Below are 27,679 nucleotides of genomic sequence, written 5' to 3'. Positions count from 1 at the left end.
TAAAGTAGGCATTTCATTCAGGAAGATGGGGAAAAGGGTTTGGGGAGAGTTATTACAACCTAACGTTCTTCTCCTCCTGCTCACCATTTGTGTTTGTTGTCAAAACTGACAGCTGGAGGGGCGTGGTTAAGTATGTTAGCCACGCCCAATACCTCAGGCTGACCTAATCTGAGGATTTAACTAAGAATTGAACTTTTTCAGATTTCAATGAAAGATTACAAAGGCTAGGTTTGTTTTTCTTAATGACATGCACAGATGAATTGTTCATTACAAAACTAGCAATGTGAGCTAACGATATCAATATGGTTAGGTTTGATTTATTTTAATTGTTTTAGGTTTTTACAGACAGGTTTTTTATATGATTTATTAAGTATTAAAATACAGCAAACAGAATTGAATAAATTTGAATAAAACGTTGTATATAATTAGGCAACTAGTTTTTGAATTTGTCTTTTTGTAAAAAAATAAAAATAAAAAAGGTGGGGGGGGGGGGGTAGCTGGTCTCTACACACCTCCACCGGTGTGCAGCATCCACTTGGATGATGTGACGGCAGCCACAGGACAACAGCGCCAGTGCGCTCACCACACACCAGCTATAGTGGAGACAGTGATAGAGCCAATTCAGTGGATGAGGATGATTGGGAGGCCATGATGGGCAAGGGCTGATGGAGAGAATTTGGCCAGGACACCAGGGTTACACCCCTACTCTTTCCGAGAAGTGCCATGGGATTTTTAATGACACAGAGCGTCAGGACTTCGGTTAAACGTGTCATCTGAAAGACGGCGCCCACTGACAGTGAACTTTCCCCTTCACTATACTGGGGCATTAAGACTCACACAGACCAAAGGTTAAGCGCCCCCTGCTGGCCTCTCTAACACCACTTCCAACAGCAACCTAGTTTCCCCATGTGGTCTCCCATCCAGGTACCAACCAGGCTCAGCCCTGCTTATCTTCAGTGAGTAACCGGTCTTGGGCTGCAGGGTGATATGGATGTGGAAATACATGATTAAAAGCTCTTGAAGTGGAGATTTGCAGCTCATTGCATTAAAAATAGTTCATTTAGAGAAAACTGCTTTAAATATATGTGTATTATAATTAAAAACTACAGACACAAAATGATTTAAGTATATTATGGATGTTTTCTTTCCCTTTAGACTGGAAAAAATAAGATCCAGACAGCTCAAACTTGCGTTTTTGTCTCTAGTATCTCTCTTTAATCTACATGAAGTGTGAATTATTGAGCATTTCAGCCTCTATATGTCAAGCTGTGGATTAATTCACTGTAGCTCAGTCTTCAATATGAACTCCAGCCAAAACAGCACTGAACAAATGTCCGTGTGGCTGATTTCTGGCTCATGTCAAGCGTTAAAGACTCTCCATACTGTACTTGAGTGAAAACACATGGCTCTCCGAAATGACTTGAGTCTTGATTTCCCATCAGGCCGTGCAGATGTTTCTGTTAGCATTGCGCCGCGTGTCTGCACTACGTGCTGCATGATGCTAACACATGTCTGGAGGAAACGCACTCTCATTCATGTCATGTTTGCTCATGCTGCACTTCCAGTCAGGATCTGGCTGAGTCTGAAGTGTGTGTGAGGGAGGTTTTGTGCTCATTATGTTTGAGCTGTAACGCTAACAAACACAAATGGTGTTTGGAATAAATACACTTGCCATTTTGTAGAGGAAGTTGGGTAGATTCAAAAGGGTAGTTTTTATTTTTGACACAAATGTGTGTGCTGTAATTATTATAGCATAAACAAAGCACAAGAGGATACTACATGAAAGTCAGATGAAGAACTTTTATATTGTTTAACATTTTGGCACATGATGCATTTAACATTTATAGATTATTAAGTAATAGTAGTAGCCTGTTAAGGAGTAATGCTGTGTTCACACCAGACGCGGAACGTGCGGATAAATCGCGCTATTCGCGCGTAAATTGCCGCGTGAACATTTGAGTTTACTCGCTTCATTCGCGCGTCAAACCCCGCATAATTTGCGCGTCAAATCCGCTTCATTCGCGTGTCAAATTTACTTCAGAACAGACGTGGATTCGGGTGATGGGCTGGACTTCTGTCTTCCCGGTGACTGTAGCTTCGTTGCTAAAAGGCTAACATGGATTTTATGAAGAAAATAGAAGTGTTTATGTACTTTATGAAGGCTGAAAAACAGCGTCGATACGTTTAGGACCGTGTCTGAGTCCACTACATGCTTTCAGAGCTGCATCCAGCTCTGTGAGCTCATAAACTCCTCCAGAAACTGATCGTGGATCACGGAGGCTTTCAACGGTGCTTCTGACTGAGCCAAGCCCAGTTTGATGACTTGTTGTCGGTGTCGCCTGGAGGATTTCCCCCAGGGCACCATCAACTGGTTCTACGTCACAATCACGCCCCCACAAGAGCAAGCTTCTGATTGGTTAACGCGGCGCGAATGTCCGCTGAAGTTCAGATTTTTGAACTCGAGAGATTCGTGTGAAACGCTTGTTAAGTGCGTCAAACGCTCAATTCACTTTGCACTATGCACACCGCGCCATTTGCGTCATTCGCACTGCGCCATTCGCGCGTATCGCGCCGCAGGATGTCTATTCGCGCGTTTGCATTGACTTAACATGTAAATCACTTGCGTGCGTTCCGCGTCTAGTGTGAACGCAGCATTACAGTGGGGAAAGTAAGTATTGAACATGTCACCATTTCTCTAGGAAAACATTTCTAAAGGTGCCGTTTTCTTGAATTTTTCCCCTGACGTTGACAACAACAAAAGAAATTCATATATGTAAAGAAAACAAATCTAATTCGTTTACAAATGAAGTACCTGATGATGCAGGTAAAAGTATTGAACAAAAGAAGAAAGGGAGGTGTAGTTCAGCAGTGAAAGCCCAGACAGCAGCTGAAGTCTCTCAGTAGTTCTTCAGCAACCCTCTGCTCTTCCTCAGTGTAAATGAATATCAGCTGCTTCAGTCCAACATCTACATTAGCAAGAGGATGAAGATGAAACCAGTGTGGACATTTCAGCAAGAGAATTAGAAACAGCCGAGGAAACTCTCAGATACTTTCAGAGAAAGAAAATCAAGCTGTAGAATGGCCTACTCAATCACCTGATGTGAATCCAATAGAGAATACAGAATAAAGCTCAGATTTGATAGACGAGAACCACAAAAGCATCAAGATTGTGACACTCTGTTGACATCTGTGAGAAACTCACACCTGAGCAATGCATGAGGCTTCATTCTCCATATGAGAGACGTCTTTAAGCTGCAGCAACAGAAAAGCCTTTAAATGTCCACGAGCCGGGATTCGAACTCTGGACACCCTGAAGTGCTATTGCATTATATGTCAGTTGGCTAACAACTGGGACATTGCGCCGACCAACTTTTTACTGATTTAAATAATATTCGCAATAACAATTCTTTTTCTTCCACTTAGTTTGGCAACACAACATGGCGTCTTTTTTCCGTCTGAACACTGTAACAGGTAAAACAGTCTTCGGAGCTATCATGCATATTAATGAAGTTGCATCTCATACACAACAGAGCGCGCTGATTGGTTTGAACCAAGTCTTTCTCATGAATTAATGCAGCACACTCAGAGACGTCACGATGCACTCGCAGGTACAGACATCCAGTCTACATGCTGAAATACACACAAGGATCTAATCGGCGTGACGCAGCTTCAAAAATTTCAAACCGGAAGAACGAATTTGCTCAAAACAACACAAAAACAACCAATTTTTAATGAACTATATGTGTCCTAGTAGTGTTTTTAGCAGAGTGAGACACTTATATGACTCTTATATGGCACTTTTTAAATAAATTGTTCACTTCCAGTCCTTATGAAATATTGTATCCCCAATTACAGTGATTAAACGGCAAATTAGAAGTTGTTATTAAGATTAATGTGATCTGGAATCAGTATAAAGTGAAAATGATGGCAGAATACATAAAAAGAATATGATGACAATATTGAGTGTGTGGTAATAATTATTGATCAGCTTATGAATGAGCTTTGCTGGTCTTCTGATGCTCTGAATCTGCTGATGTTTCCTCTGTTCTTCACTCTGCTGTGTTTCTCTGTCCTGGCTGCAACTCCTCACCTGATCCTCTTTCTCCTCTTCTATTTCTCCCGTTTTCTGCGTGTGTGTGCGCGTGTGCGTATGTGTGCGCGTGTGTGTGTGCGCATGTGTGTGTATGTTTGTGTCCGTATGTGACTGTGTGTTTGCTCATATTTATATGTGTGGCTGGCTGTGTGTGTGTGTGTGTGTGTGTGCGCATGTTTGTGTCTCTATGCATGGATGTGTATGTGTTTGTTTGTGTCTATGACTGTGTTTGTGTGTGTGTCTGCTCGCATGTCTACATGTGTGTTATTGTTTGTGTGGGTCTATGTATGTTTGTTTTTGTGTGTGTGTCTCTGCATTGTTGTGTGTGCATGTGCATTTGTTTTTGTGTGTGGGTGTGTATCTTTATGTGTGGGTGTGTGTCTGTCTATGCATGGCTGTGTGTGTGTATGTGCGTCTGTGTTTGTCTGCATGTTTGTGCGTGTGCGTCGTCCCGTCTGTCTGTGTGTCCTTTATGTATGTGGATGACTGTGTGTGTGTGTGTGTGTGTGTGTGTGTGTGCGTGCGCATATCCTTCTATTGTCTGTGTCCGTCTGTGTATCTGCATGTATGTATGTGTGTGTCAGTGAGCTGGTTTCTCCTGGCTCTCTCTCGCGAGTTGTTGTCTGGGTCAGTGTTTCGCTCCGTCTGCTCTGTGCATCTGCGGGTCGGAGGTCAAACTCGCTTCACAGTGACCCATCAGCGGGTCAGCAGCAGCAGGAAAGGTGCGCGGCCTGTCAGGAGGCCCTGCGGAGGCCTGGACGGTGCGTTATGAGCTGCGCATGTGGACCCCGAGGTTGGCAGAACGCGCTTGATCTTCACACACACACTGCTGTTTGTGTTTGCAGCCCTCACCACAGCTGTAGTTCATTCATCCTCATGACTGCACAAAACTACAATGATGTCATTTCCTGCATGGAAAGTAAACGGATGTTTCCAATGATGTTCACCATGAGGATGGATATTTGTATATTTTATTTTATAAGTATAATTAAGAACTATAATGAAGAATGTGCATGGGTATTTCTTTGGTATTGTTTAATATTTTTAATTGTATTTTTTATTTACATGAAAATCGAGCAGAACTTTGCTTTCCCCTTTCATTTTATTTCCGTTAGATGTACAGTTAGGTCAATAAATGTTGGGATATCGACACAATTCTAACATTTTTGGCTGTATACACCAACACAATGGATTTAGAATAAAATTAACTGCAGACTGTGAGCTTTAATTTGAGGGTATTTACATCCAAATCAGGTCAACGGTGTAGTAATTACAGCAGTTTTCATATGTGCTTCCCACTTGTTAAGGGACCATAAGTAATTGGACAGTTGGCTTCTAAGCTGTTCCATGGCAGGTGTGTGCTATTCCCTCATTATCCCAATTACAATGAGCAGATAAAAGGTCCAGAGTTCATTTCAAGTCTGCTATTTGCATTTGGAATCGGTTTCTGTCAACTCTCAAGATGAGATCCAAAGAGCTATCAGTCAAGCAAGCCATCATTAGTGAACTGAATGAACTGAATTTAGAAATAGTTTTGAAACAAATGTTTGCGCTCAACAAACGAAATTAATTATGTATATACAGTGTTGGGCAAGCTACTTGACAAATGTAGTGAGCTAAGCTATTAGCTACTCTACTTAAAATGTAGCTTAACTACACTGAAAGCTACCCCCTGGGAAATGTAGCAAGCTAAGCTTAAAGCTACATGGCAAAAGTAGCTTAGCTACATTCAAGCTATTTTTACAATTTTCATTTTGAAATCGAAGCAAGTTAAATCCAAGTCAATCACATCTTAGTGATCAATAAAACTGTTAATGAAACAAATGAGGCAGAATAGTTCAGTTCAATTATTTACTGTAAATAATATGCTGAACTAAACAGAAACGCATAATAGTATATAACAGCTAAAACAAAAAATTCAATAAAAGCAGCTGTTACACAATTAAAATACTATAGTCATTTATAGTAAAGGGAAATATTTTTGATAATAAATAAATATATAAATATATATATATATATATATATATATATATATATATATATATATATATATATAAATATATATATATTGTAGGGATGTAACAATATTGTAAATACCGTCATACCGCAAAAGTAATTTTTTTCAATATTACCGTAGGCGCATGACTCAATAAAACTATATTTCTGAGAAAAGTTTGCTTAGGCGAATGAAGAGAACGGGAGGTAGCGGGAACTACAATTCCCATCAGCCCAGGCGTGGCCGTCATCCTTTGCGGTCTGTTGTCACTACAGATCCAGTAATGCGGAAATGGAGTGTGCTGCTAGTAGCGGGGAAGAAAAAGAGCTGGAAATGATCGAACCTAAAGCGGGTTTTAAATCGGATGTGTGGAAGCATTTCGGTTTCTTTCTAAAAAGATACGAAAAAGGAGAAAAGGTGACAGACAAAGACAAAAACAGTTTGCAGGCACTGCCAGACTGTGGGGAAATATAAGTCGGGGAATACGACTAAAAACCGTCATGGGGACTGCAGAACACAGCACACTTGTTAGATTGATGCAGACATTGACTTGTACCGCAAAGAGACCTCTATCTCACGTTACGTTACCCACTGCTGTCAACCTTAGCTAAATCATGTCTCTCTGTCCCAGAAACCTCAGTCCCAAATGAGAGGGGTTTTTTCTGTTGCAGGGGACATTGTAAATACCCAGAGATCCCAGCTTTTACCAGATTATAGTTATATGATCATTTTCCTTAAAAAACCCATCTCTGAGTGAGTGAGTGATTAAATGTTGAATGTGATGAGTTTTCAACAATACTAAATTGAAACTATTTTTTATATGGTTTAATAGTTTTTTGTTATTAAAATTGAAAATTAAAGTTCCTGTTTGGAAACTTACAGATAGATGGCTGGTTTGTATGTCATTGATATGTTCAGTGCTAAGGTAAATAAACACTTTTGGCACTTTTTTTCGAGTCTTTTTATTAGTTTCGTTTTTCCTGTAAATTATTCAATAAATACTGTACCGTGCCATTCATACCGAGGTATTATCGTACCGTGAAATTCTGATACCGTTACATCCCTAATATATTGTAATAAGCATTATAGTGTTATATATACTAAAGTATTTTTATGTTTTGAGCACAGCATCAGAAATTAGGTTATTGCTTCTTAACATATACTCCTCAAGGTATGGTCACAAGGAATCCTGCTTCAGAAATAACTCCTCTCCCTCAGTCATCTTTCAATCAAGCAAGTTTCACCAGAGGTGGCAGTAACGCACCAAAAAGTTTGTTGTCGAACACCTTAAAACAGGAAGAAGAAATAATCCTTCTCCCTAGCATATGGATTTACTTCCATCGGCTAGACACCGGCCTCACAGCTCAGTGAATGTCGGTGCCGTCGCTTATTGATCCGCGATCGGTAAATCTAGCATGTGTGGACGCTACTGCGCTACTTGACCAATAAAATAGCCTCACTACTGAAAAGCTATTTGATTTAAAAAGTAAGGAGACTACTGCCACGCTACAGAGAAATGTATTTAAGCTAGTAGCGTCACTACTTGTAGCGACTCTACTGCCCAACACTGTGTATAGGCTAATGGATGTCTGTGCGTAGGCTCATCTCATTCTCACGCTGCAGATACTCTGTTTAACTGTTTTCTCTCTAGTGAAGCATTCAGTTTTTCCACTTACGAAGTCCGTCATGTAAATAGCAAATTCGCTACGGCGCGACGCAACTGACTCTTAAAGGGAATGAGACTCTGATTGTTTTATTCTCAAAACACACCTATAACTTATGAAGAAAATAAGCTCAACCCTGTTAGACCATGCGCCACGGCTATTTTTTCCGTCACTAAAATAGAATAAGTGGATTCCGACACGCCCTTAATGCTTTTGCGCTCTGCACTTTGCGCATGGATCATCAAAATAGTCTTTCCTTAATATGTTTTTAATCATGTTTGTTCTTTTTTTGTTTTTATTTTAAATACATGTTCGTGTAAAGCACTTCGAATCACCATTGCGTATGAAATGTGCTGTATAAATAAACTTGCCTTGGCTTGCCCAATTAAATTCATATTATTGCAATGCATATCGCAGCAAAACAAAGTATTGCAATGTCCGATTTTTCCAGTATCGTGCAGCCTTAATTTAAAATGTTGTACATTTTATAATGTTTGCCTGTTCTCTCGTTAAATAAATGCTGTGTGTTTCCTCCTCAGAGGTGGACATTAGTGACGTGACGGCTCAGGTCATCAGTCCGTCTGGAGCCACAGAAGAGGCTGATCTGGTGTCAGTGGGGAATCAGACATACTGTGTTCGCTTCGTGCCGCAGGAGACCGGTGTTCATTTGGTAAACGTGCGGTACCGTGGGCAGCACGTTCCCGGATCCCCCTTTCAGTTCACCGTGGGGCCGCTGGGGGAAGGAGGAGCGCAGAAGGTGAGAGCTGCGGGACCCGGACTGGAGAAAGCAGACGTCTGTGAGCCAGGTAGGCATGGGCTGAACCCTAGAGATGGTTGTGCTTATGATAACGTCGGATAAAAATATCATGGTTTTACAGTGATTAGTTCTCTAAAATATGTTCATTTTAAATGTCTGTTCTTGTGTTTGTCATCATGTGTAGCTGAGTTTACCGTGTGGACTCGTGAAGCAGGGGCTGGTGGTTTATCAATCGCTGTGGAAGGGCCGAGTCGAGCTGAAATCTCATTTGAGGAGAGGAAAGACGGATCATGTGGAGTCTCATATGTAGCTCAAGAGCCTGGTACACACAAACACACACACATGCTCTGTCTGTCAGGCTCTGTTTACACCTGCTGTTATGATGCATTTTGGTCAGTAGGATTAAAAGTACACATTAGAGACAGACTGGCATTTAAAAGCATCTATTTAGTAAACTTGTAACCACTTTTTCTGATGTGTGTATGTACTCTAACAGCTTTCTCTGATCCTTCAGTCTATTACTGAGGAATGGGTAAAAATTTATAAATAGACAAATACAAAAGTAAAATAAAAAAAATATACATAAGTAGATGCTTATAAATAAATATTAAATGAAATAAATAAATAGATAAAAAATAAGTGCATAGAAATAAATACGTATAATAAATAAATAGACAAATAAAGGGGTAAAGAAATATGTAAGTAAATACATAAAGAAAATAAATAATTAAATAAATAAAAATAAGTGTGTATAAATGCATATAATAAATAAACAAACAAAAATAGTGGTAAAAATAAATATAAGTAAATACATATAAATAAATATAAATAATAAAATAAATAAATAGACATAAATAATGCAATAAAAAATAAATATATATGTAAATAAATATAAATAAACATAAAAAATAAGTAAATAGATAAAAATAATCGCATATAAATAAATACATAAAATGAATAAAAAATGAATAAAAAAATACATATAAAAATGTATAGATTAAAAGAAATATATATATTCAACTGTGTATGTATGTGTATGTGTGTGTGTGTTTGTATATATATATATATATATATATATATATATATATATATATATATATATATATATATATATATATATATATGTGTGTACGTATGTATGTATGTATGGTATGTATGTGTGTGTGTGTGTGTGTGTGTGTGTATATATATATATATATATATATATATATATATGTGTGTACGTATGTATGTATGTGTGTGTGTGTGTATATATGTATATATATATGTATGTATGTATGTGTATATATATATATATATATATATATATATATATATATATATATATGTATGTATGTGTGTGTGTGTATAGTAAATAAATATAAATAATAAAAACATATAAATAAATATAAAAAATTAAATAAGTACATATAAATAAATGCATAAAATAAATAAAATTATAAAATGATAAAAATAAATACAAATAAAAAACTAAACAAATACATAATACATAAATCATAAAATGCATATAAATAAATGGAAAAATTACAAAAATAAAAATGAAAAAAATATATATAAATAAATACACAATATACATATAAATAATATTCTAAAAAGTAGCTTTTACATGGAGTTTTTTTGTGACATGCCTGTCATCCTGAACAGAACATGTTAAATGCATGTTTATGTCAGGTTCATAAACAGGTCCTCTGGAAATGCTGTGTAAATCTGACGCATTATATCTTCTTCGTGTGTTTGCAGGAGACTATGAAGTGTCTATAAAGTTCAATGATGAGCACATTCCTGAAAGCCCATTCCTGGTTCCAGTGTTTGCTCCTGTAGACGATGCCCGCCGCCTCACTGTTACCAGCCTTCAGGTGAGACATGAGAAAACACCTGCACACAGACACACATACGTCCACAGCGCTCCAAACTCACAGCAGAGGAAAACACAGCCCTTTTAAACCATTTGTGTGTTTTATTAATCATTTGCATGTTTAATTAATTAATTGACAATATTCAGATTTTTTTTTATTCTCAGCAAATAATATGAGCCTTATATCTCACCTGTATTTATTTAATGATAAATGCAGTAGAAGCACTAATACTTTGAAATAAGATTATTATTATTATTATTATTAAAAAAAAGTGTATTATTATTATTTTAATTAATAGTTTTTGAACTAACAATAGAAATTGTTGAATTTATATATATATATATATATATATATATATATATATATATATATATATATATATATATATATATATATATATTAAGTTAAATTATTTACTCATGGTTTAATTATTTATTCTAACAACTTTGTAATTTAATCATGTTAATTCAAGTTTTATTCTCACCATTTATTTTTATATTTAATTTAATATTTTTTTTTATTATTATTTGTTTTAAATTAAATTAACTATTTTTGTTTTGATTTTTGTTTTGTATTTATTATTTAATTAACATTTTAATGAGAATAATTTAATTGCTTTTGTTTTGTTTTTATTTTATTATTATAATTTTTTAAAAATTCATTTAAATATTTTTTGCATTGTATTAATTTTTAAAAAAAAATATTTGTTTTTAATTTAAATAAATTAATTGTTTTTGTTTTGTTTTTTGTATTTATTTAATTATTGTTTGTTTTGAATGTAATTGATTTAATTATTTTTTGGTTTTGTTTTCGATTTGTATTTATTATTTTATATTGTTATTTTTAGTTCAATTTCAATTAAAATAAATATATATATATTTTTGTTTATTTTATTTAATTATTAATTTTTATGTAATTAAATTTAAAAACAAATATTTCTTTGTTTTATGTATTTATTTAATTTAATTTGATTATTAATGTTATTTATTATTTTATTATTATAAGTTTCTTTTTCATTTTGTATTTATTTTATTATTAATTGTTTTAAATTTAGATACATTTATTTAAATATATTTTGTTTTGTATTTTTACATTTATTTTATAATTTTATAATTATTTTTTATTTTAAATAATGTTTACATAATTTTTTATATTTATTTTATTTTATACACATTTTGAATGAACATGCTATGCATTTATATAGACATGACAAAGACTGATGGAGCCGCTGTGGGTGTTCAGTTCTCTGTGTGTGTTTGCTCTGGTGTTTCTCTTGTGTTTCATTTAAAGGCTTTTAACAGAATCACAAACCATCAGTTAAAGCAGAGAGAGAAGCTCAGCCAACACTTCCCATCATCCTCTGTAGTTTATTCCCTATAGTTTATTCTCTGTAGTTTTATTCTCTGTAGTTTATTCCCTATAGCATTCTCTGTAGTTTATCTATTAGTTTATCAAACCCTCTAGTTCTCGTTCTCTCTCATCCAACATTTGTCAGATCTCTCTCTCTCAGCTTTAGCTGATCTTAGGTCAATTCAGGTGAGTTTATAAACATTTACTTTTTTTTGTTGCCATTTGTTGTGTGTATTAGGTAAATATAAATTGTAATATTTCCTAATTCAGATTTGGTGCATTCGTTCCTCATTTAAAGCAGTGGTCCCCAACCTTTGTATTACCGCGACCCCTCAACGCTGGGGTTGGGGGGGGTTTGGTTCGTATGTTGCTAGGTGACCATCAACCATTTTCTCAGATCATGACAAGCTGACAAAACTTTGCTGCAGCTCTGATACATGCTTTATTTATGGAGAAAATGATAAAGCACTGCAGTGTTTGGGTGTTTGTCTGAGATCATTATGGCCGGTTTCCATTGAGAGATACGGTACGGATAACCTTTATCAAGCTTGCGTTTCCACTGCCAAAAGGGTCTCCTTTTGGTGGGCGTGGTGTACAACAGAAAGTGCAGACGATGTCATTTTTACTCAAGGAAATGTCACAGTAAAGCCGTACAGGTCGTTCACATATCATATGAGAAGCACTTCTCACAAAACAGATGCTTTACACATAAATACTTGTGTATAAATGTTTATTACTAACCTTTCTATAAACATGATTTGATTATGACTTCAGATCAATGACAGCGCGAAATGGCCTACTGTAACGTCTGCAACTATAATAAATTAATAAATAAATGAACATATATGAAGACATACAGAGCCTTACAGTCTCCGATATGTTACCACTTACAGAAAAACTACACACAGCAGACATTTAGTTCTTATTTGGGTTCAAAAACAACACAAAATATAGCCCACAGTCAGAGCAAACCTCTCATATCTTTAATCTTCAGCAGTACATGTAACCTCTGTTAGAGTAATTCTGTCATTCCCAGTTCATAATAGTCCAAAAGGTGATGATGATTGTTAAACATGGCCGTTTGTTCATGTTTTAGGTTGCAGAAACATCATTTGCTATTTTTTTTTCCAGCTTCTCCTTTGTTTTTTTGCGCTTCACTCTCGTGTTTGTCTCGTTCTGACAGTATAGGATTTCATAATGCTTCAATGATCACGTGCACGTTATTAATATGAGCTCAAGAAGTTCATTATTTCAAATATAGATGCGCGATCGCAAGCTCTTTGGAGAAAGTGAAACCATTTGTGCTTTTAGACAGGCTCGGAAAACAACAACAGGATAATAGCTTTGTAAATAGCTTTGTGAGTGTTCATCAAGACAACGACAAGGTTTGTTTGAGCTCGTGTTGACCCTGGATCGTTGTTATATATATATATATATATATATATATATATTTTATTACGGTGTAATGTCTCGGCTGTGTTTTTAAATGCCGCTTCCTTTGTTTTCATTCTCCTGGCTTGTAGCACGAGCAAGTGATGTATCTCTGTAAACCAATATTGTTCAGCTATGTGTCTAGCTCTGCCTTTTGGTACACTTTTTTTGTGCTAGATATCCTTTGCAAAGGGTGACCAAAAAGTGGTATGGTACGTTTCGCTTTTTGGTACCTTTTGACAGTGGAAATGGCCATAAAAGCATACGGAACCGTATTACTCAGCGGAGACGGGCCATAAGTCTACTGAAATGTGTATATTCTATACAAATTAGGAAGCTGATCGGTCAGTTCTTGTCACGTAATTTGCAGTGCACTCACAGCATTCATTCAACTGGGGGCACCTGGAAGGTTCAAGTGCGTTACATCATTCATGCAAGCCGGGCACCTCCATCGGAAATAGCGAACTTGCGTGAACTCTAGAAAAGTGATATGCGAACGGCCCCTAAAAGGCCGCCGTCATTTGTGATGCAGTTAATCTTCTTGCAGGATTCACCTGATTTATTGACAAATAGGTTGCAGATCCATTCCTTGGCAGGTCGCGGGTCGTTCACTTTCCCCTTAGCAAAAAAACTTTCTTAAGACGTCTGTTTCTTACTCATTTTGCTGCTTGTGGGTTAAATTTGGATGCTCAAGTGACCGAGATGTAAAGCGAGAGAATTTTCAATAAAAGATTTTTCAAAATAAAAGCTTGTTCAGACTAGAGATCTGCGCGGGACTAAATTTTGAATCCCGCTCCTGCTAGGTTTTATCCTGAACCCGACTGCTCCAGCTTTTATTCAGCATTTGTTGTCCCGCTGCCTGCCCCGTTTTTTACCCACCGCGCCCGTTCCCCCTAACAAGCGGGGGGGGGTTGGGTTGGGGGGGGGACAAAACCAAAAACCACCCAGCTATACAGAGTCCAGACAGGCCTATAACAAGCTGTCTGTTGCACACATAAGCACCAAGCACACACACCTCTCATTCGTGCGCACACACACAGCAACAAACAAGCTAAATGCAGCATCACGCTGTCTCATTCACACACACACATAAGCGTGCTCGCTTGCTCGGGAGCGATATTGTTAAGACCGCCCGCTCCCGTCCAAAATAAACCAGTTACCAACCGCGCTTCATTCGGAAATTTATGCAGACCTCTAGATCAGGCTCAGATGATGAATAAAACAGAATTAATTCATGATTTCCTGTGCGGCCCGGTATAATTGATCCACAAACCGTATATGCACTGATTTAAAGAGTGTGTACATGCATGTGTGCGTTTGTTTCTGTGTGTGTGTGTGCTTTGTGTCTGTGTTTGCATGCTTGCCTGCATGTGTGTGTATGTGTTGTGTTTGTCTGTGTGTGTGTTGGGTCTGTGTGTATGTTTTTTTGTGTGTTGTGTTTGTCTGAGTGTCTACATGCATGTGTGTGTGTAAGTGATGTGTTTTTGTGTCTGTATATGTATGTGTGTGTGTTAGGTTTGTCACTTTGTGTGTTGAGTTTTTGTGTATGTGTGTTGGGTCTGTCTGCCTATGGTGATTGTGTTTGTGTGTCTGTTTATGTGTTGTGTTTTTGTGTGTTTCTCTGTGTGTGCGTGCGTATGTGTGTGCGTGCGTGTATGCGTGTGTGTTGTTCTGATGTGTCTGCTGGCTCCTGCAGGAGTCTGGCCTGAAAGTGAATCAGCCGTCCTCGTTTGCGGTGCGACTGAACGGGGCGAAGGGATCCATCAGCGCTAAAGTGCACAGTCCATCCGGAGCGCTGGAGGAGTGTGCGGTGTCTGAGCTAGAACAAGGTCAGGGAACACACACACATACATAAACTTACTCACACACACACTCCACAACACACTCTAGAAACCTGTAATCTGACCTTCATGTTTGATCATCAGTTCTGCTCTTCCTCTGCTTCATTCACAGATAAGTACGCCATTCGTTTTATCCCGCGAGAGAACGGCATCCACGTCATCGACGTGAAGTTCAACGACACACACATCCCCGGCAGCCCCTTCCAGATCCGTGTGGGAGAGCCAGGACAGGGCGGAGATGCGGGACTCGTCACGGCTTATGGACCCGGATTGGAGAGAGGAACCACAGGTGAATAAAACACACTTCACACACCCGAGCTCAAAACTCCCAACACAAATAAAAGCCAGAGTTGTTGAACTGAAGAGGCTAAGGAGATCGCTTTGACAATGGCCACTGTTTAAAACACGCTCAGCAGTGCTCAAATGTTAGCGGAAAATGAACACTTTTAAAATTTCAGCACCGATTGCTACTCATTCTTTTTTTTTGACAACCCTACTTTGTTTACGTTTGCATGTGCACGTCAGAAATTCTGGAATGAGTTGCAATGTATTTTTCCTAAAAAGATGCCCCCCTTCTGATGCAAACTCTTCTCTGTCAGGAAATCAGGCCGAGTTCATAATCAACAACACTAAAGCGGGGCCGGGGTCCCTGTCGCTCACTATCGAGGGCCCTTCTAAGGTGAAGATGGAGTGTCAGGAGTGTCCCGAAGGCTTCAAAGTGCACTACACACCGATGGCCCCTGGAAACTACATCATCACTGCCAAATACGGAGGTCCCAACCACATCACCGGCAGCCCGTTCAAAGCCAAAGTGACCGGTGTGTAGAAATAATGCCTATTTCAGATGAAGAATGATGGTGATGATCTGTTTGTTTTTTGTGGTTGATTTTCTTATTGAGGATTTTTACTAGCTAATTGGCAAATATTATTGATTTCTGGCGGTTTTTAAACTCTTTATCGGGTGAGGAACATTGTTGGGTATGTTACTTTAAAAAAGTAATAATTACAAATGACTGACTACCACTGGAAAATTGTGATCTGATTACATTACTAATTACTACATGTAAAAAGTAATCAGATTACTACTTCGAAGTTAATTTTAAAACGTATAAAATATAGCTATAAGCAATACAAAATAAAATACAGCTCTTTAAGTACTTTGAAAAACATCACAATAGGTTGATCACAGCAGCTTGACATATTCTAAAGACCTGAAAACTTAAAATTCTGTCATCGTTCACTTGTTCCGAATCCATTTGTCTTTTTTTTTTAGCACAAAAGGAGACATGAAGAAAACTAGATACCTGTAACCATTGACATCCATAGCACTGCAGTGTTTGGATGTTTTGTGATTGTCTGAGGTAATTAGTCTACCAAATTATGGCTGTTTCTCAATATGCGTTCTTCAGCGGTCTTGCGTCCTTGTGTTCTCGGGAATCGTCATTATCAGCTGCCTAAGTTCAGTTCCAATACTCAAGACCGCAAATACGGAGGACGCGTGAAACTTCCCGGATGTGTTCTTGATATCGAGGACGCACTGATGCAGACTTGAGCACCGAACTCCCTTGGGAAGTCCCAGAAGTCATTGCGACTGGAGGTGGGAAGCGCTGCATTTTATTTCGATTTATTATTAAAGTTCAGAGATATAACTTATTTACCTCAGGAGTTTCCCTGAATGAAACGGTGAAAGTAAACATTACCATGGACATTTTAATAAAGGAATAAACACATTAAGGGTGTTTGTTTGCTGAAATTCCTTTTAAAATCTGTTTTATTTGTATTGTGCAGTGTATATTTATAATGTTTTTATGCAAAGTATATATTTTGAAAAGGGGGAAAACAATAAATCGTTTTATGAATGTTGTAATGTTTAAATAATTTACCATTTAAACACGTGAAGGTCATGTGACCATCAGGAAGATAGTAGCATCTCAATTCTCAAAGGACGCGTTCTCTGCCCTCATGGTCTCCTGAGTTCGTTCTTCCGAGGACACCTGGCAAGACCGCTCTCCACAAGAACACAACTCCGTTCTCTGCGATCTTGGAATTGAGAAACAGCCTGTGTATATACAAAGAAAGCATGAAGCAGATTGGTCAGTTCTTGTCACGTGACTTGCGGTTTTCGACTGGTGCGCCTTTTCAAAAGATACTATATTTAAACAGTACCATAAGCAGCTACGCTACTCTTCACATTCAGAAGAGACCTTCACTCCATATCCTTCACAAAAATTGGTTTTAGCATGTTACAGCTGAGTTGGAGCACCATGTTTTTGGGCGCCGGTGTTCTCCTTGGTGGCGAGTATTGTCCTATAATGCTTTCTGTTCAAGTGTTGAACAAGTTGCTGGTTGAGGTAAAAGCAGTCGAAAGTTCTTAAGAGACTGGACATAGACTGCATTTCACAGCAATATTTTAGTTTTTACGCTGAATGAAATCAAAATAATGTCTGTGGTTCCACTCTTGTCTTGTCGAAGCAAGCACACATCGGCAACCATTTCAGCTTTCAGATTTAAAAGCAGCATTTTTTTTCTTTTTCTTTTAAAAACTATACTTGTCACGCAAGTAACGTAATTACATTGGCTTTAGTAACTGTCATCAAATGACATAAATGTAAAATGTAATTGGTTACAGTACTGCGTTCCCCAAAAATGTAATAAGAACAGTAACACGTTACTTTGAAACTCTGGCTGTCCAACTCTGGTGAGGAATCATATATGGCAGTGGTTCTGAAACTGTTCTACGTGGGTAGGCCCACCTGGAATCTGCGCACGCAGAATTCCACAGGTTTTGCGCAGATCTTTAGCCCATCATTAATTCTGTTTATTTACTTGAGTAAATGTGTGTAAATCTATATTTATTCAGTTTTTTAATTAATTTCAGTAATATTATTGACTGATGTAAAAATGTTCATCTGATTTATGTACAATGCCGTTTATACAGTAATTTTTCTCTCTTTTGCTAAATATATGACAAACTAGCTTTATTTGCCAAATAAAGTGGATCTAAATGGATTTGCATTTTAAGCATTAAATAAAAGTTAAAAAGGTATTATTTTTTATTTCATATATTAAGGTTTTAGGTACGATTCTCCCAAAATAATTCCGCAGAAATCCACAGACTTTAACCAAAATAGCAAAAAACGTCCGCAGATTCCGTCTGGCCCTATACATGGGCTTCCTTCTAGTGTTACGCAGAGGAATCACTAAATAATAAAAGAAACAAAAAAAAAACACTTTAACCATTTGACACATATGATAACACTGATGTGATCAGCATTAACTGTTCCCTGGAACCTACGATCCCACTGGTGTCATTAGAATGTTTAGTGCATCGCGTCATCAGCTGCTAAAAATCAACCCACTTGAGGCAGAGCCTGAGGCCAGGGCGGATTTAGTGATTTGTACTTTCAGCTATTTTTATTGGTTTATTTTGCAAATTTTTTTTTCTTAAATCACTCAATATCCTTTTATACCCTTTATCTTAATGAAAAAAACCTGTAAAGAATCTTGTACAACTTTTTAAATGATTTGCTTGCTTAAAATAAATTCAGAACTAAAAATGATATTTCATTTTTAAAACTAAATCTTTACCTGATTTGACTGCTGGACTGCTCCATAATTGAGAATGGGGGACATGTTTGCGCAGATGTAATAATTTTGAATTTATTAAATATAAATTAAGTCTCACTGTGCACAGAGAAGAGAACAAGGTCAAATTTACTGTCTTGCACCAATACATTCTGTACGCCTTCAAACGCCTCGCACAAACGGTAACTATTTTTTTGTCATTTGATGCAAAGATGATATAATACATATGTAAATGCATATAAATGCTCATACATTTTTTTCAATCAAATTTAAATATTAAAAACTTCTAGGGATTTAAGATACTGATGAGAGCTAAACACGTAAAAAGGGTCCATTATTTCAAAAGTAACTTCCCCCAACACTGTGTGTGATCAGGGTGTTAGTGACTTTTGTAATGATGAGTGTTTTTCTCCTCAGGTCCGCGTCTGGTGAACGTGAGCAGCGTGAGTGAAATGTCATGTCTGATGGTGGATTCCGTGACTCGCTCCACCAGCTCGTCTGCCAGCAGGGTCAGCAGTCGAGGCCCTGGACTCAGCAAGGCCTTCATCAGCCAGAAAGCCTCTTTCACTGTTGACTGCAGTAAAGCTGGTGAGACCTCAGAGCAGGACGAGAAAAAACACACACATTCAACAAAATATTTTTACACTTTATAAAAGAATGTCTTCATGATGCAAAATAATGCATGATTTAATGCTTAAAAAAACATGTATTATAATATTTATTATTATTATTATCAGCAGCTGTAGTAGTAGTCACCGCTGTAGTAGTAGTCGTTGTCGTCCTAGTAGTAGTAGTAGTCGTCGTTGTCGCCCTAGTAGTAGTTGTTGTTGTCGTCCTAGTAGTAGTAGTCGTTGACGTCCTAGTAGTAATAGTAGTAGTAGTCCTTGTCGTCCTAGTAGTAATAGTAGTAGTCGTTGTCGTCCTAGTAGTAGTTGTTGTTGTCGTCCTAGTAGTAGTAGTCGTTGACGTCCTAGAAGTAATAGTAGTAGTCGTTGTCATCCTAATAGTAGTAGTCATTGTCATCCTAGTAGTAGTAGTTGTTGTCATCCTAGTAGTAGTAGTTGTTGTCAACCTTGTAGTAGTAGTCGTTGTCGTCCTAGTAGTAGTAGTCGTTGTCGTCCTAGTAGTAGTAGTCGTCCAAGTAGTAGTAGTCGTTGTCGTCCTAGTAGTAGTAGTTGTTGTCGTCCTAGTAGTAGTAGTCGTTGTCGTCCTAGTAGTAGTAGTCGTTGTCGTCCTAGTAGTAATAGTAGTAGTAGTCCTTGTCGTCCTAGTAGTAATAGTAGTAGTCGTTGTCGCCCTAGTAGTAGTAGTTGTTGTTGTCGTCCTAGTAGTAGTAGTCGTTGACGTCCTAGAAGTAATAGTAGTAGTCGTTGTCATCCTAATAGTAGTAGTCGTTGTCATCCTAGTAGTAAAAGTCGTTGTCATCCTAGTAGAAGTAGTCGTTGTTGTCCTTGTAGAAGTAGTAGTAGTCCTTGTCGTCCTAGTAGTAATAGTAGTAGTGGTAGTAGTCGTTGTCATCCTAGTAGTAGTAGTCCTTGTAGTAGTTGTCGTTGTCCTAGTAGTAGTATTAATAGTCATCGTCCTAGTAGTAGTCGTCATCCTAGTAGTATTAGTAGTAGTCGTCATCCTAGTAGTAGTAGTTGTCGTCCTAGTTATAATAGTACTAGTCGTAGTAGTAGTAATCATCGTCATCTACTTACTTAAATCAGTAATTAAGATTAATATCTTATGGTTTTTCAAGTATTTTATTTTTTTAACTGCATCATAATTATGATTATGATGACAATTTTTAATCATAAATCTAAATATAATGATTTTAATTGGCATAAAATGGTTTGGAGAATGGGTGGAACTTTTTTTTTATTTAACAATAGTACAAGCAAACAAACAAATACAAAGTAGACTTTAAATATTAATAACTATTTATAATTCCATCTGTAAACAATTTAAATTTTATACTATATGGTAACGAGAAAAACGACCACAGAAAAGTTTTCAGACATGCTTACAATCATTTTTAGATGACACAATTCCATTGTTTCAAGAAAGCAATATTAAATGATTAATAATTTTGAACCACAACCAATAACATATTTTTCTGGCCAGTTTTTTTTGACCCTCTGTCATGGCAGTATTGGGTCGGTAAATACTTTTGGTAAGGATATTAACCGTATTTTTCAATGCGGAAGTGCGCTTGTTTTTGCGATTGTTTTAGAACCCGCTTGTACGCAAAGAATAAGGTGAATACACTACCTGACAAAAATCTGGTCGGCTATCCAAGTTTTAGAAACAACAAATTATAACTTGACTTCTAGTTGATCATTTGGGATCAGAAGTGTCTTATATGAAAGGCAAAGGCCTCTAGATTATGCTTATTTGACCAAAATAAAATATGATCATGTCTTGATTTTTAATGATTTCATTAGGACAGTAAGGTCTGACTTTACTCAGACTAAAGTCTCATTACTGAACAGAAATAATGTCCAGTATAGAATATAAAGTCCTGCTGCAGTGGAGACAGAATGAATATTGTGTCTGACTCCATCATGAGCTTGGAGGACTGCATCCATACATCTCTGACATGACTCAAATCACTGATTAATAAAGTCATCTGGAATGGCAAAGAAAGTGTTCCTGCAGGACTCCCAGAGCTCATCAAGAGTCTTTAGATTCATCTTCAATGCCTCCTCCTTCACATTTCCCTAGAGATGCTCAATAATGTTCATCTCTGGTGACTGGGCTGGCCAATCCTGGAGCACCTTAACCTTCTTTGCTTTCAGGAACTGTGATGTGGAGGCTAAAGTATGAGGAGCGCTCTCCTGCTGGAGATGTGTCCCTCTCTTGTGGTTTGTAATGTAATGGGCAGCACAGATACCTCAGGCTGTTGATGTTGCAGATCTCTTGCACTCCTCCATACTGAATGTAACCCCAAACCATGATTTTTCATTCACCAAACTTGACTGGTTTCTGTGTCAATCTTGGGTCCATGTGGGTTCCAGGAGGTCATCTGCAGTATTTGTGATGATTGGGATGCAGCTCAACAGATGATTCATCTGAGTAATCCACCCTCTGACACTTTTACCAATGATCAACTAGAAGTCAAGTTATTATTTGTTGCTCTTACAACTGGGATCCACAACAAGACTTTTTGTCAGGTGGTGTAATTGTATTTTAGTATTTTTGTCTGCCATCTAACCTTGTGTTTGTGCTTTTATTCATCAGGGAAGAACATGCTCCTGGTGGGTGTTCACGGTCCTCAAACCCCCTGCGAGGAAATCCTGGTCAAACACATGGGAAACATGCAATACAACGTCAGCTATGTCCTGAAGGAGCGAGGAAACTACATTCTGGCTGTCAAATGGGGAGATGAACACATCCCAGGCTCTCCATTCACTGTCACCGTCCCATAATGCCCTGTACTTCGTCCTTCTAAAAACACTCCAGAGACACTGTAAAAACACACATCCAGACCCTCTTCATTCTGATGAACTTTGCACTTGATCAGGTTTTCGACTGGAATGTGATGCATTATGACTGTAACGGCATGTTATGATGCATGAATTGTGCATTTCTGTTTGTCGATTTGGTTTTTAGAGAGTTCAGATGATCTTGTATGAACAAACTGATTAGGGTTCAACACCCAAAAACGTCTCTTAACTACTGATACTGACTTTAATTGTTCGTCTAGTTCATTTTAATGCACATATTATAACATTGTCTGTATTTGATTCTTGCTGTTTAATCTGAGCTGTGACATTAATCGAAGCATCGTCCATAAAAACACTTCAAATCAAGCACTGCTTTTGTCATCTCAGTAGGTTTCACTACTAAATATTGAACATTTATATAGAAAAAGGTTAAATTTATTAGACTTTCAGAGCCCTCAAGACCAAAAACATCCAGTATTCTTGAATTAATTTGGCTTTTTTTTTTGTTTGAAGACACTAATATTCAGTCACAGTAATGGATTGATGCAGATTTAATATGATTATTTTCATCATTTGTGTTTGTCTTAAATCATCTACTAGTTTTGATACTCCAGTGGTTAAGTATTTTGTAAGTCTTTTAAGGGCAAGAGGGGACATATAATTGTATTATCTATTAGCCATTGGTGCCTTATTGTGTAACACGTGAATAGATCTGATGTACATTTGCTTATTAAAATTGAATGGAATAAATAATTTAGAAGCTACTGTGTGTTGTTAATTATAGAGACTGAAACCTTCAGATTTCTTCTTGATGGTTTATTTTATATAGTCTCATTAATATGACACTTAGGCCTTCCTTTAAAACCGTATAACATTACAGAAAGTAGCTCTTATGAAACTCTTATCCATAACCGGCGGTCGATTTAAATACATTCACAGGTAAGAGTATCTGCATTTTGCACTTCAAATGTCAGTTAATGGCGATAAACGCTAATAAAACTAAAGAACCAGCTAACTTAACTTAGCTAACAGTATTAAACCGAAATCAATCATTAAAAATAATAAATTGCCTCTATTTGCGCGATGCCTCCAACAACGTGTGCAGATAGTGGTCCCGTCTCAACGTTCTCCAGTCAGCTGATACGTGATTGGTCAGATTTGTGCTGTGGGCGGAACTTCACTGATTTGAAAAATACACTAGTTAGCGGTTGTGTATTTCCTTCACGCTTGTTTTCAGAGGCAAACAAAATAGCTGCGTCCCAAATCGCATACTTATGCACTATTTTACGCCATTTTGTAGTATAAATAGTGTAAGTAGTGTGTTCACATTGAAAACTCTCAAAATAATGAGTGCACTTTAATTACCCGGATGATGCACTCATTCAGCCGCTAAAATGAAGTGTGTAATGATGGACACTTCACGCACTCAACGACCGCAGGTTTGCTTACGTAGCGGAAGGGGCGGAGCGATCGGACGCACATGTTGAATAACTTTATTTATTTTGAATTGTGAAAGCAAAATTCTCCTACGAGAGTGATTATAGTGCCTCCGGATGGTAAATGCGGCAACACTCACGGCAGGTGTTACTTGATAATTCAGTCGTTTATTTCACTGATTTGGCAACAGTCAAACGTCATCAGGGAAACGGTTTGAATTTCCGCTTAGTAAAAAAACATTAGTGTGCCATTTGGGACAACACTACATACATATACTATCCTGTTGAGTGTGTAAGTGCATAAGTACATAGTGCATGAGTGCATAGTGTATAGTGTGCCATTTGGGACGCAGCTCCTGTTTTTTTTTTCAGGAAATCTTTGTTTGACTCTTAAATGTTTCCTGTTTGATCAGTCATTACTGTTCGTTTGGTTCGTTTTTTTTAAATCAGGGTCGATTTAAATGCATTCACAGGTAAGAGTTGAATCGGCATTTATTTTGCTCCTCAAATGTCAGTTATTGGCGATAAGCGCTTGTATACACGTGAAACACGAGATATTATAGTGTATATCCATTAAAATCAGCAGATCTACCTTATCAAACTCCATTTACACTTCAAATAATTTACCGAAGTAATGTGATGCTGAGATTATAAAAATGGCGGCATGTCGTACTGATTCCTGTTTGGCTTAATAAATTACTTTTTCACTACAATTTGTTCTGTTATTTGACAACAAAGATAAGAAATTTATATGTTTAATGTCAATCAGTGTTCAAAATTGAATAAAGACACTTATTTTTCACATATATTTGTAAAAGAATGACTAAAATTGTATATAACAGTATTATAAACATAACCATTAATGAAGTGTTTGACATATAACATTATACCTGTGTGGTTTCGGTCAGTTACCATCACTTTCTCGTGTTGGATTTTGAGGAATGACACTTAAAATGCTCTCAAATAAAGTACTGAAAAAAATGTGTGGAATGAGAATTCGAACTGGTTGTAAAAGGAACTTAACTAGTAAGAGTAGGACCCCTAGTGTCTATCTCTGCACATGTCTGAGTGTGTAAATCATATCAAGCATAAAAAATGTAATAATTATATCAGGAATATCCTAACTGCAGATAAAAGTGTTCCTCCAATTGCAATGGTTAAATGCAAACAAGCATTCCCTTCATTCTTTTTTCCCCCAAAAATCTGGTCAGATATTACAAAATACATAATTCCTAACAAAGTAAAATAAACTAATTTTAAAATATTACATATATATCATCCATGCTATGATTTTATAAGTAAGGTTTTTCACCCTTGTGTTGTTTTTGTAAAATGGAACCGGAAACCATTCTTCATTTATTTTTCAGTTGCAGTTACACAAAACGGTTTTGGTCCCAAGTTTCTTTACTACTTTTTGAAGTGTTTTATAAATTTATCAGTATAACTGAGCAAATGGTTTTATTTACGGATCGCAACTCTGGATTACAGGAAATGGACAAAATAACTAAAATTCTTATTTTATTTGGAAAGTATCACATCCACAAAACAAAATGTATGCTGACTGTACCAAATTGTAAACTATTTCTCATTGATTTAAAGCTTTTTTATGATTCCCTCACTGCTATACAAAGTAATACCAAAGCTATTAAGACATCTCAACTACTGGAAAAAATACTTAATGTGCACGATTAATTTTTGTAATTAATTACATTGTATACTGTTTTATGTATAACTCTGTACACCCCTGTTTAAACAATAAAAAAAAAGAGAGTGTAAATCATAATAATATTAAACATTGCTGTTCTTAGTTTAATAGGATGCAGAGGAAATATACATGGAGAATGTGATGCGACTGAGAGAAGAACAAACCACCCAAGTACTACAAGTATGTAGAGATCAGATTATTGCATGCTTGTTGAGAATTGTTTCTGAATATTCATTACAGGGATCATGATCTTCTTCTTCTTTGGCCTTAGTTCCGTATGGTTGCGGGGTCGGCTCTTTGGAACAAGTCCTCCATTTAGACTTGTCCATATGATAACCTTTTTTTTTTTTTTTACACCTTCTGGCCGGCCTGTCACACTCATACACTACGCCTACCCAATTCACCTGTAGCATGTTTTTGGACTGTGGGGGAAACCAGAGCACCCGGAGGAAACACACGCGAACGCAGGGAGAACATGCAAACTCCTCACAGAAACGCCAGCTGAGCTGAGGTTCGAACCAGCGACCTTCTTGCTGTGAGGCGACAGCACTATCTACTGCGCCACTATATCGCCCATTATAGGGATCATAATGTGGATTAAAAACATATATTTTAATGTTCTTTGATGTTTACATAAAAATTAATAATAATTAATGGTTTAATCTCTGACTTCTGGAATTTTTAATGCAGACCAAGAGTATACACTCACCGGCCACTTTATTAGGTACACCTTACCAGTAGGGTTGCACGGTTTACTGGTACTATGGTAGTATTGCTCCTCACCGCGACACATCGCACATAACAGTTGAAAGTATCGCACACCAGACGGACACATTCGATTGCTATTTAAAATGAAACTAATCTGATGGCGCTCTGTGGCGCAGAAGAAGTATGGACAGTGTCCTGAGTAGTGGCTGGGCGGTGCGGACAGTCACCGACATGCGGCGCCGGTGTGTGTACCCTGATAGAAACCTATGTTTAGAATTCTAAGATGCGTGGCACTACACTGCTAGTCACCAAGCGGCGCTTCTGGTGTGTGACCCTCTTATGGCTGCAAAATACCGGTGGTGCCACTGTAGTTTGTACACTCAAATTCAGCAAGGTATTGCAAACACAATGGGCTATATGCACGCATTACTTCCGCGTTTTGTCTAAGGCCGCGGTCCAGCTTCCGGTCTGGGTGATTTAAGCGGAGGTAAACAGTATTATGGCAGAGTCGTCAATATTTACTCGCTGTTTGCGAGTAAATTATGGGCAACGATGTGCAAATGATTGTCCGGATGTGCTCTACAACACCGCAGAGCAAAGCTTGAGAAGGTTTTCAAGTTTTATGCATCTTCCTACCTGTGCAATTATGAAGGTAAGTTCAGCTAGCCTGAAGGCTAACTTCAGCGTTAATACTCTTACGATCCGTCCATCTGCAGCTTTATCACGTAAGTAAAAATAATCATATGTGTACGTAATTCTGTCTCAAAGTGTCAGGTAAAAACCGGGCAGGAATAAGATCTCAGTGAGAGCTTATTACTACCGATAGATCTATGAAGAAATCGGAGTCTCCTCACCAGCTGAGAGTAGGACAGCATACATGTGAAATTCTGTCCCATTCATACTTTTACTGTTCTAAAGTGACCACCACTGTTCAGTTCGGATAATTACAGTAACACAGATGCTGTCTTAGCTTGTAAGCATGATTATTGAGCAAGATATATTAGGAATAAAATAATACAATGCCGTTCCATCCACAACAGACAAATAGCACTGTCACTGCTGAGATTTATTGCTGAAACCGTGGAGATGACAGATGCAGTGTAACAGTGTAGATAGCATGCTTTCTATTTAGTCGGTAACATTGTAATTAAATGGGAGGGTGACCCAAAACAATAAGGTGTCATTAGTTAATTTCACATCAACAATTTGTCTATTGCAATATTTATTAGTTTTTTACATTAATGAACAAATGCTTGTTCATTGTGCTTGTTAACTCGCAATGTAATAGCTAATGTTAACAAGCATGACTTTGGATTTTTATTCATTAGTAAATTAGTTTAACAATGCTAACTATTAAATATTAAATAGTTATTTTAATAGTGAGCAAATACATAAACTAATGAAACCTTATTTTAAAGTGTGACTAAAGGGAGCTACTTTTAACTAATTTAAATTAATGATTTACTGTGTAGTTAAATCTGATGATATTGCTGCAGATGCCTTTCAAAAGAAGATATTTTGAAGAAAGCTGAAAACCTGTAACCATTGACTTCCATAGTAGGAAAAAGAACTACTATGAATATCAGTGGTTGCAAGTTTCCAGCTTTCTTCAAAGTATTTTTGTTTGTGTTAAACATCAGAAAGAAACTCAAACAGGTTTGGAACAAGTGAAGGATGAGGAAATAGAATTTTCAGTTTTGAGTGAACTGCCTTTAATGACTCTCTTTAAAAACCTATTAATATTCTTGTTTCTGTTTTCTAGATAACATTATGAGATTCAGAGCTAGAAAATTTTATGTGTTACTTCATCCTGGAGCGGACATTCGTCA

General features: G+C 37.2%; 1 protein-coding gene across 3 annotated transcripts in view; it reads left to right on the top strand.

Annotated features, from left to right (window-relative positions):
- The window catches only part of flnba (filamin B a), a 750,037-nt gene that overhangs the window by 145,634 nt on the left and 576,724 nt on the right, over positions 1-27,679 (top strand). For 2 of the 3 annotated variants that reach the window (XM_073917115.1, XM_073917114.1), the window contains 8 exons: positions 8,293-8,559; positions 8,695-8,832; positions 10,251-10,366; positions 14,844-14,976; positions 15,101-15,277; positions 15,588-15,806; positions 18,991-19,161; positions 21,796-22,765. In XM_073917115.1, the coding sequence (XP_073773216.1) occupies positions 8,293-8,559; positions 8,695-8,832; positions 10,251-10,366; positions 14,844-14,976; positions 15,101-15,277; positions 15,588-15,806; positions 18,991-19,161; positions 21,796-21,983 (1,409 nt within the window). In that variant the 3' untranslated portion in view covers positions 21,984-22,765. Of the gene's footprint in view, positions 1-8,292; positions 8,560-8,694; positions 8,833-10,250; positions 10,367-14,843; positions 14,977-15,100; positions 15,278-15,587; positions 16,167-18,990; positions 19,162-21,795; positions 22,766-27,679 lie in introns of those variants that run through there. The other variant, XR_012387353.1, reaches the window with a different exon arrangement.

The sequence above is a fragment of the Danio rerio genome, chromosome 11 (genome assembly GCF_049306965.1).
Source record: "Danio rerio strain Tuebingen ecotype United States chromosome 11, GRCz12tu, whole genome shotgun sequence".
In the NCBI taxonomy this organism is placed as follows: Eukaryota; Metazoa; Chordata; class Actinopteri; order Cypriniformes; family Danionidae; genus Danio; species Danio rerio.
The sequence above is the reverse complement of the archived record's forward strand: the minus strand, read 5'-3'. Positions and strand labels throughout refer to the sequence as shown.